The 16,544-nt window shown below is 43.1% G+C and overlaps 1 protein-coding gene across 3 annotated transcripts in view; it reads left to right on the forward strand.

The window, feature by feature from the left end:
* LOC119857533 (NACHT, LRR and PYD domains-containing protein 3-like) overlaps window positions 1–16,544 on the forward strand; it is a 296,613-nt gene that overhangs the window by 130,434 nt on the left and 149,635 nt on the right. For all 3 annotated transcript variants that reach the window (XM_038406613.2, XM_043516755.1, XM_043516756.1), the window contains one exon: window positions 12,112–12,279. In XM_038406613.2, the coding sequence (XP_038262541.1) occupies window positions 12,112–12,279 (168 nt within the window). The remainder of the gene's footprint in view (window positions 1–12,111; window positions 12,280–16,544) is intronic.

The following is a 16,544-nucleotide window of genomic DNA, read 5'->3' on the forward strand; positions in this document are numbered from 1 at the left end:
CTCCTGGTGCCGCCACTCAAAGAGACTCTCACTGTGCCCAATGCACAGGTGGCTATTCCTTGAGAAATCCGTAATAATACTACAAACAGGAAAGAAGTGCAAAGCCCAGGGGACGATGGGGACAATAAAGTAAATAAAATAAACCTCGGCAAATGAAGGACACTTACAGAGAGGGCAACTGTATTGCTCACAGGAAAATAGGATCTGGGCAAGGAAGGGGCTGTGGTTATCTAATAATTAATAAACATTAATAATTAATCCAATCCCCTGCATGCTAACACTCTCAAACTCCCGACTCCCACCTCCTTCCCTGGCATCTTCCCAAGGTGGATGGTACTGCCTGAGCTGTGTGTCCTGAGGTGGAGTGTTGCAGCACTGTGGTGGTGGCTGGCTTAAACTAAAGTCATCCTGTTTTTAATTCATGCCTGAGTGGGACAGGTTCCTCTCCTGCCTCCAGCCGGGCTCACTGGAATCCACTGAAGGTCTTAGCTGGCTCCTGGGAGCCACTGCAGGGTCAGATCTTTCTCTCTTTCTTGGTGCTGGTCACTGCAGTGCTGAAGCTGCCAGATCCCTAAAGCCAGAGTCTCAAAGTAATACACGCTCCATTTGGGGGGCATGGGAATTTAGCAGGGACTACCTCAGTTGTGCTGTCTCTTTCCCACCTTCTAGCTTTAAACCCCATTTCATTGTCAGGCTGTTCCTTCCCCTGTTAACTTGCTGGGGGGATGTGCAGCTCTGGCTTGTCAGTGAACTGGTGACTTGCTTGTATAAATCACCCAGTGCAGAAACTTCCTGAACTGGCCCCAGCAAGGGTTCTTAGTTTCTTCTGTTCCCAGTCCTGACTCCATCCATGCAGGTAATGGCCTCAGAGGTCTTTGGTAACCATTTTAGCTCAAGTCCTTTTGTGACGCTGGCAGATCAGGTGCCAGTTCACAACAATGTCCCTCCCTATGTCTCAACTGAACACTGACAAATATATAGCTGGACTCAGTCTGGCTCACCTGTGTGTTAGTACTGTTAAAACAGAGGTATTAGAATTATAAGAATGTGTTTAGAGTATAGATTTTGTTGAATGCTTCTGAGTTGCTGTAGGCATTAATCTCACTTACAACAGCTGTATACCATATTATAAGGTAATATTTGAGCAGCTGTATTATGGACCTCTGTGACTGTGTAAATCACCAGACAGGAGAGAAATATAAATTCATGCCAAAGGCTAATCTTCAACAGAAAGTGTTCCCCAAATGGAAGGTCCATCAGTACCAGACAAACTATTGGGGATGTTGCAACTAGAATTTCCCTAAATACTTTCAAGAAGAGAACACAAGACTTTTTTTATTGTCCTGCTTCCTCCTTGTGAACACTCCTCCCATCAGCAGAGCTTTGCAAATCATGTGGAAGAATAGAATAAAACCCCCTAACAAAAAGGAACTTATTATGCTGTTTGGACACTGCGGAGGCGAGGGGCAGATATTTCTAAGCATAAGATAGAGATCCCCAGCTGCTTAGACTGGGTTAGCCTTAACAGACATTTAGTGCTTGTTGATTATAGAAGCTTATATAGGATTGGCTACAAGCGTCGTCTTTGGTGTGAGACCTAAAGGCCCATTGACCTGGCGTAAGGGACTAGTCCTTTGGGACTGGGAGTAACCTGAAATTTTTGGTATAAGGGACCATCTATAACCAAGGTACACAAGACAGATTGGAGTACCCTAGGAGACTGTTTGTAACTCCATGTTAGGGCTGTTACAGTGCCTGAGGAGTTTACATTTGATGATTGGTTGGTGAAATCTAAGTATAGAACTCACAACCAATTTGAGATTTGTGCCCTTCTTCCTAACAGTCTGCCCTCAGATTGATACTCACACCCTTGTGTCCCTGCAGGCAGTGTTACAGGGCCCTGAGAGGCCAAGACTAGAATTCCAGGAACTGAGAAACCCCATGTGAGGATTACAAGAAATAATAATAAACCATCACTAGTAGCCTCCTACAGTACTGATAATCAGTAACTCTTTTACACAGTGATCCCTGAAGACCTGATCTTTATTCTGTCTTGAAATCAGTCAAAGTTGTACTATTGACTGCAAGAACAAAAGGATCAGTCCCCGTTCTGCAAACCCTGACAATAAAAGTCCCCTCCTTCATGGACTGGGGGAGGTCATGCATCAATCTCAGCAGTGCCATCTCTGTTTATTCATAGATACTAAGGTCAGAAGGGACCATTCTGATCATCTAGTCTGACCTCCTGCACAACGCAGGCCACAGATTCTCACCCACGCACTCCTACGAAAAACCTCGCCTATGTCTGAGCTATTGAAGTCCTCAAATCATGGTTTAAAGACTTCAAGGAGCAGAGAAGCCTGCCTCAAGTGATCCGTGCCCCATGCTACAGAGGAAGGCGAAAAACCTCCAGGGCCTCTCCAATCTGCCCTGGAGGAAAATTCCTTCCCAACGCCAAATATGGCGATCAGCTAAACCCTGGGCATATGGGCAAGATTCACCAGCCAGATACTACAGAAAATTCTTTCCTGGGTAACTCAGATCCCATCCATCTAATATCCCATCTCAGGGGATTAGTTCTATTTACCCTGAATATTTAAAGATCAATTACTTACCAAAATCCCATTATCCCATCATACCATCTCCTCCATAAACTTATCAAGTAGAATCTTAAAACCAGATAGATCTTTTGCCCCCACTGCTTCCCTTGGAAGGCTATTCCAAAACTTCACTCCTCTGATGGTTAGAAACCTTCGTCTAATTTCAAGTCTAAACTTCCCAATGACCAGTTTATATCCATTTGTTCTTGTGTCTACATTGGTGCTGAGCTGAAATAATTCCTCTCCCTCTCCTGTATTTATCCCTCTGATATATTTATAGAGAGCAATCATATCTCCCCTCAACCTTCTTTTAGTTAGGCTAAACAAGCCAAGCTCCTTAAGTCTCCTTTCATAAGACAAGTTTTCCATTCCTCGGATCATCCTAGTAGCCCTTCTCTGTACCTGCTCCAGTTTGAATTCATCCTTTTTAAATATGGGAGACCAAAACTGCACACAGTATTCTAGGTGAGGTCTCACCAGTGCCTTGTATAATGGTACTAAAACCTCCTTATCCCTACTGGAAATGCCTCTCCTGATGCATCCCAAAACCGCATTAGCTTTTTTCACAGCCATATCACATTGGCAGCTCATAGTCATCCTATGATCAACCAATATTCCAAGGTCCTTCTACTCTTCTGTTACTTCTAATTTATGCGTCCCCAACTTATAACTAAAATTCTTATTATTAATCCCTAAATGCATAACCATACACTTCTCACTATTAAATTTCATCCTATTACTATTACTCCAGTTTACAAAGTCATCTAGATCCTCCTGTATAATATCCCGATCCTTCTCTGAATTGGCAATACCTCCCAGCTTTGTATCATCTGCAAACTTTATTAGCACACTCCCACTTTTTGTGCCAAGGTCAGTAATACAAAGATTAAATAAGATTGGTCCCAAAACCGATCCCTGAGGAACTCCACTGGTAACCTCCCTCCAACCTGACAGTTCGCCTTTCAGTAGGACCCGTTGCAGTCTCCCCTTTAACCAATTCCTTATCCACCTTTTGATGTTCATATTGATCCCCATCTTCTCCAATTTAACTAATAATTCCCCATGTGGCACGGTATCAAATGCCTTACTGAAATCTAGGTAAATTAGATCCATTGCATTTCCTTTATTTAAAAAATCTGTTACTTTTTCAAAAAGGGAGATTAGGTTGGTTTGGCACGATCTACCTTTTGTAAAACCATGTTGTATTTTGTCCCATTTACCATTGACTTCAATGTCCTTAACTAATTTCTCCTTCAAAATTTTTTCCAGGACCTTGCATACTACAGATGTCAAACTAATAGGCCTGTAGTTACCCGGATCACTTTTTTTTCCTTTCTTAAAAATAGGAACTATAGTAGCAATTCTCCAATCATTCGGTACTACTCCTGAGTTTACAGATTCATTAAAAATTCTTGCTAATGGGCTTGCAATTTCAGGTGCCAATTCCTTTAATATTCTTGGATGAAGATTATCTGGGCCCCCAAATTTAGTCCCATTAAGCTGTTTCAGTTTTGCTTCTACCTCAGATATGGTAATATCTACCTCCATATCCTCATTCCCATTTGTCATGCTACCATTATCCCTAAGATCCTCTTTAGCCTTATTAAAGACTGAGGCAAAGTAGTTGTTTAGATATTGGGCCATGCCTAGATTATCTTTAATATCCACTCCATCCTCGGTGTTTAGCGGCCCCACTTCTTCTTTCTTAGTTTTCTTCTTATTTATATGGCTATAGAACCTCTTACTATTGGTTTTAATTCCCTTTGCAAGGTCAAACTCTACTCGACTTGTCTCACTTTATCCCTACATGTTCTGACCTCAATTAGGTAGCTTTCCTTGCTGATCCCTCCCATCTTCCACTCCCTGTATGCTTTCTGCTTCTTCTTAATCACCTCTCTAAGATGCTTGCTCATCCAGCTTGGTCTACAACTCCTGCCTATGAATTTTTTCCCCTTTTTTGGGATACAGGCTTCCGATAGCTTCTGCAGCTTTGATTTAAAGTAATCCCAGGCCTCCTCTACCTTTAGATCCATAAGTTCTTCAGTCCAATCCACTTCCCTAACTAATTTCCTTAATTTTTGAAAGTCAGCCCTTTTGAAATCAAAAACCCTAGTTGCAGATTTATTTTTGTTAATCCTTCCGTTTAGTTTGAACTGAATTAGCTCATGATCACTTGAGCCAAGATTATCCCCTACAACCATTTCTTCTATGAGGTCCTTGCTACTCACCAAAACGGTGAGTTCAGCAACTACTTGATGAGGGAATCCATCAGCTATCACATCTCGGAAGATCTCAGCCCTATTATTATTACTAGCACTGGTCCTCAAGTCTATATCTGGGAAGTTAAAGTCTCCCATGATCACGCAGTTTCCATTAGTATTTACTTTATTAAAAACATTAAAAAGGGCTTTATCCATATCCAAATTAGATCCTGGAGGTCTATAGCACACCCCAAGCACTATCGTAGGAGAGGCTTTACTAGTTTTCTTCCCCAATGTAATTTTGCCAGGACAGACTCTGTCTTATCCATTGCATCGCTTCTTATTTCTTTACATTCTACCTCATCATTGATATACAATGCTACTCCACCACCTTTACCTTTGTTTCTGTTTTTCCTAAACAGCACATACCCTTCAATACCTGTAGTCCAGTCATGACTACTATTCCACCATGTTTCTGTTATCCCTATAATATCTGGTTTCACTTCCTGCACCAGTAGCTCTAGTTCCTCCATTTTGTTACCTAGGCTCCTCGCATTGGTGTACAAACATCTTAATTTTTGCTGTTTGGCCTCGCTCACATTTTGTACCCTATTAGGCACAGTCATTCTACAGCCAGTATAACCTATTAGACTAGTATCCTCACTGCCCTCGCTCCTTATATACATTCTCCTACCCACGGCTGTATCCTTTCTTACTTCGTCTTCTTCCCTCTCAATGCTAAAATCTGGCGTGGAGATTACCTGGACATCTCCCAACCATCTCCCCCAAATTCCTAGTTTAAAGCTCTCTTTATCAGTTTTGCCAGCCTTGATCCTAGAAGTCTGTTTCCTTCCCTACTCAGATGAAGTCCATCCTGAGAGAACTGTCCTCTATCCGTGAATGCCTCCCAGTGGTCATTCATCCCAAAGCCCTCCTTATAGCACCACTGCCTAAGCCATCTGTTGACAGTCATAATCTTGTCACACCTTTGTTGCCCTTCTGTAGGAACAGGAAGGATCCCACTAAAGATCACCTGAGCCTCAATTTCCTTAAGTGTCTTCCCCGGCCTAGCATAGTCTCCCTTAATACTTTCCAGCAAGAATCTAGCTGTATCATTTGTTCCCACATGAAGGATAATTAGGGGATTCTTTCCCGCTCCCTTTAGGATCCTTTTCAACCTCAGGTCTACATCCCGTATCTTAGCACCCGGAAGACAGCACACCCTTCTATTCTCTGGATCAGCTCTAGTTACAGGCCTGTCTATTCTTCATAATAAAGAGTCCCCAGTCACATAGACCTGCCTTTTCCTGGTGACAGTGCTATTCTCCAGTCTCTCCCCTGTTCCCTCTGGCTGCAAGTTCTTTCCATTCCTATTTTCCCTTATAATCCTCTTCAACCCATCCTGTATCCTCCTGGGGCTCATATTTGGTGTAGTCTCCCTTGACTCTTCTGCTTTTCCTATAGGATTAGCCTCTCTTCTCTTCTTCCTGTTCTGTGTCCGGAAAGCCAGCTGGATATCACCAATGGACTTGTGAAGTTGATTGAGGGTGTTCAGTAGCTTCTTGATTAGGTTGCCCAGAAATGGGAAACCAGATGATATATTGATAGATTGTAAGATTGGTTGCAACAAGCAATGGATTTGTAAGTAGTCTGGCCAGGTAGCTGCACGGTCAAGAATGGGAGGGAAAATTTCTCTCCTCCAAACAGTTGATGACAATATATTTTAGTAGGGGTCCTAGGTGCTCTTACTGCTCTTAAACAGCCAAGAAGATCAAAGATCAGGGTCACAGATGGAGACTCAGATTTCCTCTAGTGTTTCTGAGATTCTGGTTTTGTGAATGGGCAGAATTCTGAGAAGAAGGATGTTGTGTTATCCCTCATGGTCACAGAGGCCATTGTGGACGTGGAAGATCATCTCTGTAAAATGAGTACCAGTCCCTTGAAGTGAGTGGCACTGGGCTGTGGAGATGAGGAGACATTCTAGGTTGACAAAATGATTGACAGTCCAGAAAAGTTCAGTGGGGTGTGACTTACTGGTTACTATGGCAGAGAAGAAGGAGGATCTCATGGCCTCTTCACGGCCAAGGAGCAGGTATGGAAGAATTCTTTGTGCAGATGTTTGTTTATTTCTTGGGTTTTCTCAATATTGGCACTTGGATTTTCTTGTCTCCTGCTTCATCTGTCACAGGTAGGAGAAACCACAGAACTCTGCAAAGGCAGTACAGGGGAGGAGTTTGCATTGTTTTGCAGTGGTCAGTCAGTGACTGTGGTGTCTCATTGATTCTTCTTGTCCCTGGCTGCTTGGTTAGGGTACCTGTGTTTTGTGACTATGAGCTGTCTGAACACATCATGAAGTTAAGACTAAAGCTGGTCAAAAGTCAGAGTTTCTATTCTGCAGCAATTATAAACTTCTGAAAAAAGATTCTTCTCTTTTGGAATGAAAAACAGAAATTTCAAAATTTCCCACAGAAGGGAAAATCTGAAAACAATTCATTTTGAAATGATCAAAACACTTTGTTGCAAAAAATTCAATAAGAAATTGCATCTGGGAGTTGAAGTTCTGGGTTTCCTGGCTCAGCCATGGCTCCCAGGGCTTCTAGACTCCAGGTTCCCCATTAGCTTTAGCAGATTAATGGGGAGCAGGCAGCCAAGAAGCCCAGGGATCAATGACTGAGATGGGGACTTCAGAGATAGGGAGTAGGGGCTTCCAGGCTCTCAGCTCTGTGTCAGGGAGCCAGGAGCTGCTCCCCGGCTCAAGCTACGGTTCTCAGCATTCCAGGCTCCCCGTTGCCTGAAGCTGAGCCCCAGCTGGAGCCAGGGTTCCCAGGGCTTCCAGTTGCTGAGCCAGTGACTTCCAAGTTCCACCAGTTCAATGATTTGACTTTCTTTAAAACTTCAGTACAAAGACCTACGGCTTGAATATTACTTTTAATTTAATTGAAATTATTTCAGTAGATTATGGCAGGTTTCAATTTTAACATAGGATGTCAGAATTTGAAATTTACTTTTAATTTTTTTTATTTTTAAAAAGAAAAATATATTTGATTTCAATAAAAATTCCAATTTAAATCCAATAAAGTGAAAAACAACCACCACCAAACAATGCGGGGGGAGGTGTTTAAAAATATTTTTTCTCTATCCTGCTTACTCTCAATAACAGGTTTGAGGCATAAGCAGAACATGACAACAGACTTATTTCTGCAGTTCTGACTTGTTTACATTACCACGTTCAATAAAGACTAAATATAAAGATTCATGTTTGTGTGAAAGGGATTTTTTAATTCACAGTAAAGAAATTTTCATGAAGGGGTCCTGTTTCAGCAAGTCTTTGACTGGAAGCCAAACGCTCTGGCTATCAAGATATCAAATTTGGCCCCTTTACAGAAACTCTTCAACAATTTTTAAGCACAACTTATCCGTGAACAGATTCTGTGCCTCTTGCTGTTCAGCACCAAATACAGTATTGATTTGGTCAACAGAAGTTCTGGGTGCTTGTTCTTCGGTCATGGTTCATGGCCCATCACTTTGATACTGCAAGTAATGCTCGGCAGCCACCATCATGTCTGAGCAGCTCTCCTATTTGACATTCGGTGTCTCAATCAAAAGTTGCTCCAATTAGCTCCTTTTGTCATCAAATCAGCCATCAACAACTTATTGTTTCCTTTGGAGACACTGGTCCTCAGGTGGTGGGCAGAGTAAATTCACATATAGTTTAGGGTAGCTGTAGTATTATTTATTAGTAGTGTATTATAGTAGTGCCAAAATTCCCCCATCGAGTTCAGGGTCTCATGGTGTGTTGTGTTAAGCACTAGATGTGCTGTTATGGCAGGTGCCACTAGTCGTCCAAGTTCTTTTTATTAAGAACATGTAATAAATATAAAGGGAAGGGTAACTATCTTTCTGTATACAGTGCTATAAAATCCCTCCTGGCCAGAGGAAACATCCTGTCACCTGTAAAGAGTTAAGAAGCTCAGCTAACCTGGCTGGCACCTGACCCAAATGACCAGTAAGGGGACAAGATACTTTCAAATCTTGTGGGGGTGGGGCGGGGGGGAAGGCTTTTGTTTTGTGCTCTTAGTTTACGTGGTTGATCTCTCTTGGGACTGAGAGAAGCCAGACAGAAATCCATCTTCTCCAACCCATCCTAATCCAAGTCTCCAATATTGCAACCAGTATAGGTAAATCAGGCAAGGCGGATTATATCTTTTGTTTTATGTGAATTTTCCCTGTGTTAAGAGGGAGGTTTATTCCTGTTTTCTGTAACTTGAAGGTTTTGCCCAGAGGGGGAGCTTCTGTGTTTTGAATCTGAATACCCTGTAAAGTATTTTCCATCCTGATTTTACGGGGATGATTTTTACCTTTTTTTTTTTTTTTTAAATAAAATCCTTCTTTTAAGAGCCTGACTGATTTTTTCCATTGTTCCAAGATCCAGGGGTCTGGGTCTTTGTTGATTTTATAACCAACTGGTTAGGATATTATTCTCAAGCCTCCCCAGGAAAGGGGGTGTATAGGACTTGGGGGGGGGATATTTTGGTGGGAAGATGTCTCCAAGTGGTCTCTCTCCCTGTTCTTTGTTTAAAATGCTTGGTGGTGGCAGCATACTGTTCAAGGAGAAGGCAAAGTTTGTACCTTGGGGAAGTTTTTAACCTAAGCTGGTAAGAATAAGCTTAGGGGGTCTTTCATGCAGGTGCCCACATCTATACCCTAGAGTTCGGAGTGGGGAAGGAACCCTGACAGAACAAAAGCAGGTTTTTAGGCTTGGGGAAACATGCTGTGTTAATTTTTTGGGTTATGCAATGTTTAGTGTAGAGGTAGCTTTGGGAGAGAGGGAGCTGTGCAAGCAGCGGGAGACTTTGCTCTCTGGCTCTGGCTCTGATTATAGTCCATTCTTGAGGCAGAGTTTTTCCTGGGGAAGTGCTGGGCTGAGATCTCTGAAAGAGGGGCCTGCCTTGTGTGCCATGTGACCATGTCATTCCAGAACTGGTGTATATATGTAAATAAAACAAGTTACACTTAGAATTTACCCAGACTTCATGTCTCTGATTTCTCCTTCAACCTGCAAGGCCCCAAACTCCTGCTACTGATTGGCTCAGGGTAACATCAGTGTGAGACTGGGACATGGGTATCAGAAGCAAGAACAAAAATACACACAGACAGTCCTTACCCTGAAGGCCCTACAGTCTAAATAGACCTGACACACAAATGGGTGAGAGGAAAGAATAATGATTATTCCTATTTTTCAGATGGAAAAATGAGCATAAAATGACTTGTCCAAAGTCACCCAGGGAGTCTGTGGTAGAGCCAGAACAGAACACAGATCTCCTGCATGCTACTCCAGGGCTTTAACCACAAGACCTGCCTTTCTCTTACGCAGAGCTCTGCTCATTCTCCTGTGCTTCCTAGTTTCCGAATGTGCTCTTTTCACAGGGATGGCCTCTGTTTTCTATGTTTAAGGTTTTTAAAGTAGAGCTACTTATCAATCAGAGTTTATTCATCTGAGCCAGACAGGGCTGTTCGGAGGTGGAGGGTAATCATGTCCCAGACATTTTAGAAATGTCATGTAGAATTTCCAGGATTTTTTAAGGTTTCAGAGTGGTAGCCATGTTAGTCTGTATCAGCAAAAATAACAAGGAGTCCCGTGTACCTTAAAGACTAACAAATTTATTTGGGCATAAGCTTTCGTGGGCTATAAGCCACTTCGTCAGATGCAGGATTTTTGAAGTTTCTCATACATTTCAAAGGCAAAATTCTATTCACTTAGAATAAGAAGAGTATTCATCTGGAATTCTGCACTAGTGTATCACAACACATATTGTTATGGGAGATGTGCACCAAAACCACATGACCTCAAATATATATGATTGTTTGCCGATAGATGTACACGCCACTATACTCTAAAACCCAGCATCAACTTTGGTTGATTAGGGAAATGTATAGAGGGGTAGTAGCATCTCCATGGTTAAGTATGCATTAAGATTTACAGTTAAATCAGGACTGAAAACTCTTTAGTTTATACTGACTGTTTTGTTATATACAAAAATCAAAGTTATTCCTGCCTCTGATCTCAGAAACAATGGACTCACATGTCCTCTGCCATTCTCAATGAGTTCTCTGAAACCCCTGTTATCACAGAGACTCATGATGTCTTATACAGGATAATGTTGAAAAATTCATGATTTTTAAGCCAGATTTGTAACTATTTTCAGTTAAGACTCTTTGACATCCAACTCATGATTTGGAACACTTTCAACATTTAGGGAGTGTGTATATTATTGCAACCTTTTGGTTGCAACCTTTCTACAAAAAAAACTTTAAAAAACCCTGAGTTCCACTATTTCTTCTCTCCCCCACCCCCACCCCTTTTTTTTAAACTCTGTTTGCTTATTTCTCTTTGCACGGGTACTTTCTTGTCTCTTTCTTATTTTCCTTCTCTCTCTGCTTGTCTGTTTTTTCCCTCAGTCTTTTGCTTGTCTCTGTTTACCCTCCAATTTAACTCCTTTTTTTTCTGCCATTCCCCCTCTAAACATCTCTCTTCATCTTCCCCTTTTTCCTTCTTCTTCCCTCTCATCCCTTGTTACTCCCTCTGTGGCCGGGGTCCCAGGGAAACCAACTGAGGTTACTCGATTAGGGCCAAACTGCAAAAAATGCAAAGTCCCCCTTCCCCACCTCAGCCCAGCATACAATTTCCATACCCAAATTTGGCCCTCAAGTCAAAAAGTTTGCCTGCCCCCACTATAGTGCCAGGGGCATTGAGGGGCAGGATTTCCCAGCTCCTGCTCTGAGCCTGGCCCAGCTGTCTGGGGAGAGGGCTTTCTCTACAGCCTCCCTGTAGTGATGGTCGTTCTCTGATTGGGTCGTACCATCCCAGGGCTGATCTGTGCAAAGTCCAGCCTCACTGGTTGAGAACTGATTGGGCAGGACTTAAGGGACCTTGTACCAATCCTGAATTCTGGTTGGTCAGTAGAAAGGGGTTGGGGGACCTGAATAGAGAGGAAACCTTACTGCAAATCTTATTCCTCATTGGTCAATGGCAGAGTTTTAGGGATTGACATGTTTGGACCATTCTCAATGCTGATTGGTTATTTCTGAAGGGGAAGCAGTGGGGCTTAAGCAGGAAGATCCATCCAACACTGATTACTCATTGGCTAAGGGTTGGGGCCTGGAACAGGGCCTAGGGTAGAATTTCTGGCTCATTCTCAATGCTGATTGGTCAGGGAGAGCAGCTGGTAGGAGGAGCCACCTGTTAGATCAGATGTGACGAGTCCTGTTCACACCATGATCAATCTTCTCTCTGTTTCTCTCTCCTGCAGCTTGTGGAGTTGTCGTCTCACAGATGCTGGCTGTGGGGATCTTGCCGCTGTTCTCAGAACCAACCAGAGCCTGACAGTGCTCAACCTGGGTGGTAATAAACTCGGAGATGCAGGAGTGCGGCAGCTGTGTGAGGGACTGAAACAAAACTGCAAATTACAGAGTCTGTCGTAAGTAATATTTGGGTTCCTGTGCGTGTTTACAGAAGTCCTTTATGTAAACAACTTGACAGGATGCATGGCTGGAGACTGCTCCTGGTAGCTACAGGGAGAAGCTGAGAGTTCAGTGTCTCCAGCACCCGTGTCAATTGCTCACAATATGCACCAGCATGTCTGGAAGATGGAAACTAAGTAAAGCTGAGCCCACACCCGACAATTAGCTCCTCAGCCCCCTGGTGTTTTAGGGAACACACAGACAGACAGACAGACACTTTTAATAAAAATGCGTTAAAAAGAGCTCATTCTTACCCTTCAGCTAACAGCCCATTTTATAGATCATTCTAATAATTTTTGACACCTTGAATTTTCATATATATAACTAATAAAAACAAAGAGACCCCAGGACTCTGAAGATTCTAAACCTTCCCATCTGAGCAGAAATGCTCAGCTTGCATTTAAGCTTCAGCCCAAGCTATGGTGGCTTCTGCCTTTGATGTTCCTAGGGCTGGGGCTGAATGTGCTCCCAGCTGAGAGCCACCACCAGTTTGAAGAAACACCCTTTGAAGTGCAGTCTGCTGGGGATGGGGATGTGTGTTTACAGTTCTAAACAGGGCTGGTGAGAGCAGGTGCCAGTGTTGGATTCATTATAAAAACTAAATCCTTTGGGGAAAGCTGTGGCCTTTTTCTCTTTCAATACGTTTCCGCTCTTTTTTGTCTGCTTTCAAGGTAGAAGCCCCATCCCAGGCCTCTGAGGTTCTGGGGAACTCTGAGGACTTGAGGCCAGATTTTCAAAGTTGCTCAGCACCCAGCAGCTCCCATTGTGTTACTTCCCACCAGATTTTCAAAGGATCTGCACGTTGGATGCTGAGACCTCTGGAAAAGCACCAGCAGAGTGAGCCACAAAATCAGCCTCCTGTTGCACCAGCCGCTGTCCCTCACTGGAGGTTTGGGGTTAATGCCACTAACCCCCAATGCAGGTTTCCCTATTTTGTCCCAAGAACATCAGATCCACAGCCTGTAGGGCTGAGGTGCTTCTGCCACCAGGCCTCTCTCAAGGTCTCAGAGCTCTCCCTATCAGTTTGTAGGTGGATAGGACTCATCTCAGCACTGTTCGTTTTATCCTTTTACTCCCACCATCAGTCTTGTTTAGCCTCTTCCTTCTCTTCCCTCTTGATGATCAGGAGGTGCCAGTCTCCACTACAGAGCCTGCAACAGACAGGAACTATCACCTGCTATCAAAGACCACCCACCCACTGTCAGTGATTTTCCATCTCAGAGTATTTACCACTACATCTATTTTCCACTCCTCCTCTTAGCTGCTGGAGTCACAACACTGCAGCAGATCCCTCTGCTCAGTGGATCTGCAGCATCCTGTTCCATCCTGAGGAGTGAGACCTACAGGTCTGTAGCAGTAACTGAATTTGTTACTTGACCATGTACGTTTTATGCTCCAATACTTAAACTAGAAGAATTTGCTCTGGCAGCTATTGGGATGTGCAGACTATTGTCTAGAGCTGATCAAGAATTTACCACTGGAATGATTTCTTGAAGGAAAATGCAGCTTCCACAAAATAGAAACTTTGTGTGAGAATGTTTTTTTGTTAAACTGGCCCAAAACATTTCATTAAACTGTATGTCCCTATTAGCACATTGCCTTACGGGAGTTGTATCTCAGGTCATCTTATTTCTATGAGCCAGGCTCCCTGGAGGTCTACATCTCCCCTAGTGCAATGTGGGCTCTCCTCTGACCAACAAGTATGATGCATCATGGGAGACCTAGTCCATGCAGGAGCCCTAGGTACAGGGGAGAATGGATGCATCAGGTTCCAATACTACAATTACAGGAGGCAATGCACAACTATAGGAAAATGTAGCTTAATGCAAAATATTTCATCTGGGTTGAAAGGGCTGAAACAAAAAGTTTCTTCATTTCTAAATTGATATATTTTTAATTTCTGTTCCATAAAAATTGACACCTCATCTTTTTGTCATGCTTTGGGATGAAAACAAATGTTGAAATATCAGAATTTCTTTGCTGGATGGAAAATCTGACTTTTGCTCAGCTCCACTGTTGGATGAGTTTGATCATTGAGTTCATTACTTTCAAAATACTTTGAACCTAACTCTGAAATGAGGACTCAGTCCCTGTGAGTCACTTTCAAAAACAAAGAAACCAGCATGAAAGGCCTTTTCTTCCTTTTCTTCAGGCTGGGACTAAAGAGATTTTTATTTTAAATGCTAACTGAGGACAACACTTTGATCCCTGACAAACTTAACAAAACAACTTTTAGCTACATTTATTTTTTTTTTAATTTTCCTTCAGGTTTTCTTTTAAACACGTCTCTGGGTTTTAAAGCTTGTTTTTATTATAATGTATAATGTAGCCCTTCGTCGCTTTTCTCTCCCAGGCACTTGCTATCACCAGTATTTGGGGTATTTTTTCTCCACCCCTTGCATGGGTCAGGTTCTGAGTTCTTTTTCTTTTTTGGGTCCTGGTGCCTCCACTCAGACTCTTCACTGTGCCCAATGCACAGGGTGGCTGTCCTTTGATAAATCCATGGTAATACTTCAAACTGGAAAGAAGCATAAAGCCCAGTACACGGGACAATAGAGTAAATAAAATAAACCTTAGCAAAGAAAAATAACCAAGAATAACACTATAACAGAAAAGTGAACTGTATTGGTCACAGGAAAATAGGATCGGGGCAGGAAGGTTAAGATGATCTAATAATTAAGAAACATCATTAACCCAATTTCCTGCAGCCTAATGCTCACAAACTCCTGTAACCCCACCTCCCTCCCTGGCACCTTCTTAAGGTGGATGGTGGTGCTGAGGTCGTGAGTCCTGAGATGGAGAGTTGCAGGGCTATGGTGGTGGCTGACTAAAACAAAAGTCACCTTTTAATTCATGCCTCGGTAGGGCAGGCTCCTCTCCTGACTCCATCCAGGTTCATTGGAATCCCTTGGGATCTCAGCTGGCTCTTGGTAACCTGTGCTGGGTAAGAACTTCTCTCTCTCTGGATGCTGGTCAATGCGCTGCTGAAGCTGCCATATCCCTGAAGTCACAGCCTCAGAGTAATACAAACTCCTTCTGGGGGGAGTGGGAATTTAGCAGGGTCTCCGTGATCTGCACAGTCTCTCTTCTAGCTTCCAACTTTAAACCCTCTTTATTTGTCAGGCTGCCCTTTTCCCTGCTAACTTGCTGTTGGGGTCTATGTAGCTCTGGCTTGTCACTGGACTGGTGGACGGCTTGTCTGATCATCCCATGCAGAAGCTTCTCAAACTAGGCCCAGACGGGGCTCCTTGTTTGTTCTGTTCTTAGTCCTGACTCCAAGCATGCTGAGCATGGGGTCCAGGGGCACTGTAATCCTTTTTGGTAGGGCCCCCTAGAGGTTCAGATCAGAGTTTCAGGAGCTGGAAAATCTCACATAAGGGTTAAAAACATATTGACCAATAAGAAAAGGAGTACTTGTGGCACCTTAGAGACTAACAAATTTATTAGAGCATAAGTTTTCGTGAGCTACAGCTCACTTCATCGGATGCATTACGATGAAGTGAGCTGTAGCTCACGAAAGCTTATGCTCTAATAAATTTGTTAGTCTCTAAGGTGCCACAAGTACTCCTTTTCTTTTTGCGAATACAGACTAACACGGCTGCTACTCTGAAATATTGACCAATAGTTTCAAATTAAGGGAGGAGATTTGTGATCAGGTTGAGAGTGAGTGTGCTTTGCTGTTCTCCGTGTTTTGGGGAAAAGATTTTTTTTGTTTAATTTTTTGGTAGTTGTGGGTTTATTTTAGGATTTCTTTTGTCTTAGCAGCCTTTTGAGTACTCTCTGGGCTGCGATTGCCAGCCCAGGGCCTAGAGGACAAACACTGCAGTTTGTGGCAGATTCTGAAGTTTAACATGTGGCTATGGGGTTTGGATTTTGCCTCCAGACTCTGCCGCTGTGGAGGAGCATGTTCTAGCTATGGGGAAGGTCACTGGGTTTAAGAACGTGGATTGGTCCTGCTTTGAGCAGGGGGTTGGACTAGATGATCTCCTGAGGTCTCTTCCAACCCTGATATTCTATGATTCTACACATGAGCAAGGCTGTTGTGTTTGTTGCCACCCTTAGCCTCCCTGAGCAGATGGTTGTGGAGAGGATTGCTGTACAGGGTGTTTTTGTCCCTGTTGTGCCCCTTTCAAAACTGGCTGTTGAAGTCGCTGTTTCTAATGTCCCTTCATTTTTTGGAATGATCAGCTAGGCAAAGCCCTGGTGAGTTATGGTAAGATCT

Source organism: Dermochelys coriacea, chromosome 6, assembly GCF_009764565.3.
Source record: "Dermochelys coriacea isolate rDerCor1 chromosome 6, rDerCor1.pri.v4, whole genome shotgun sequence".
In the NCBI taxonomy this organism is placed as follows: Eukaryota; Metazoa; Chordata; order Testudines; family Dermochelyidae; genus Dermochelys; species Dermochelys coriacea.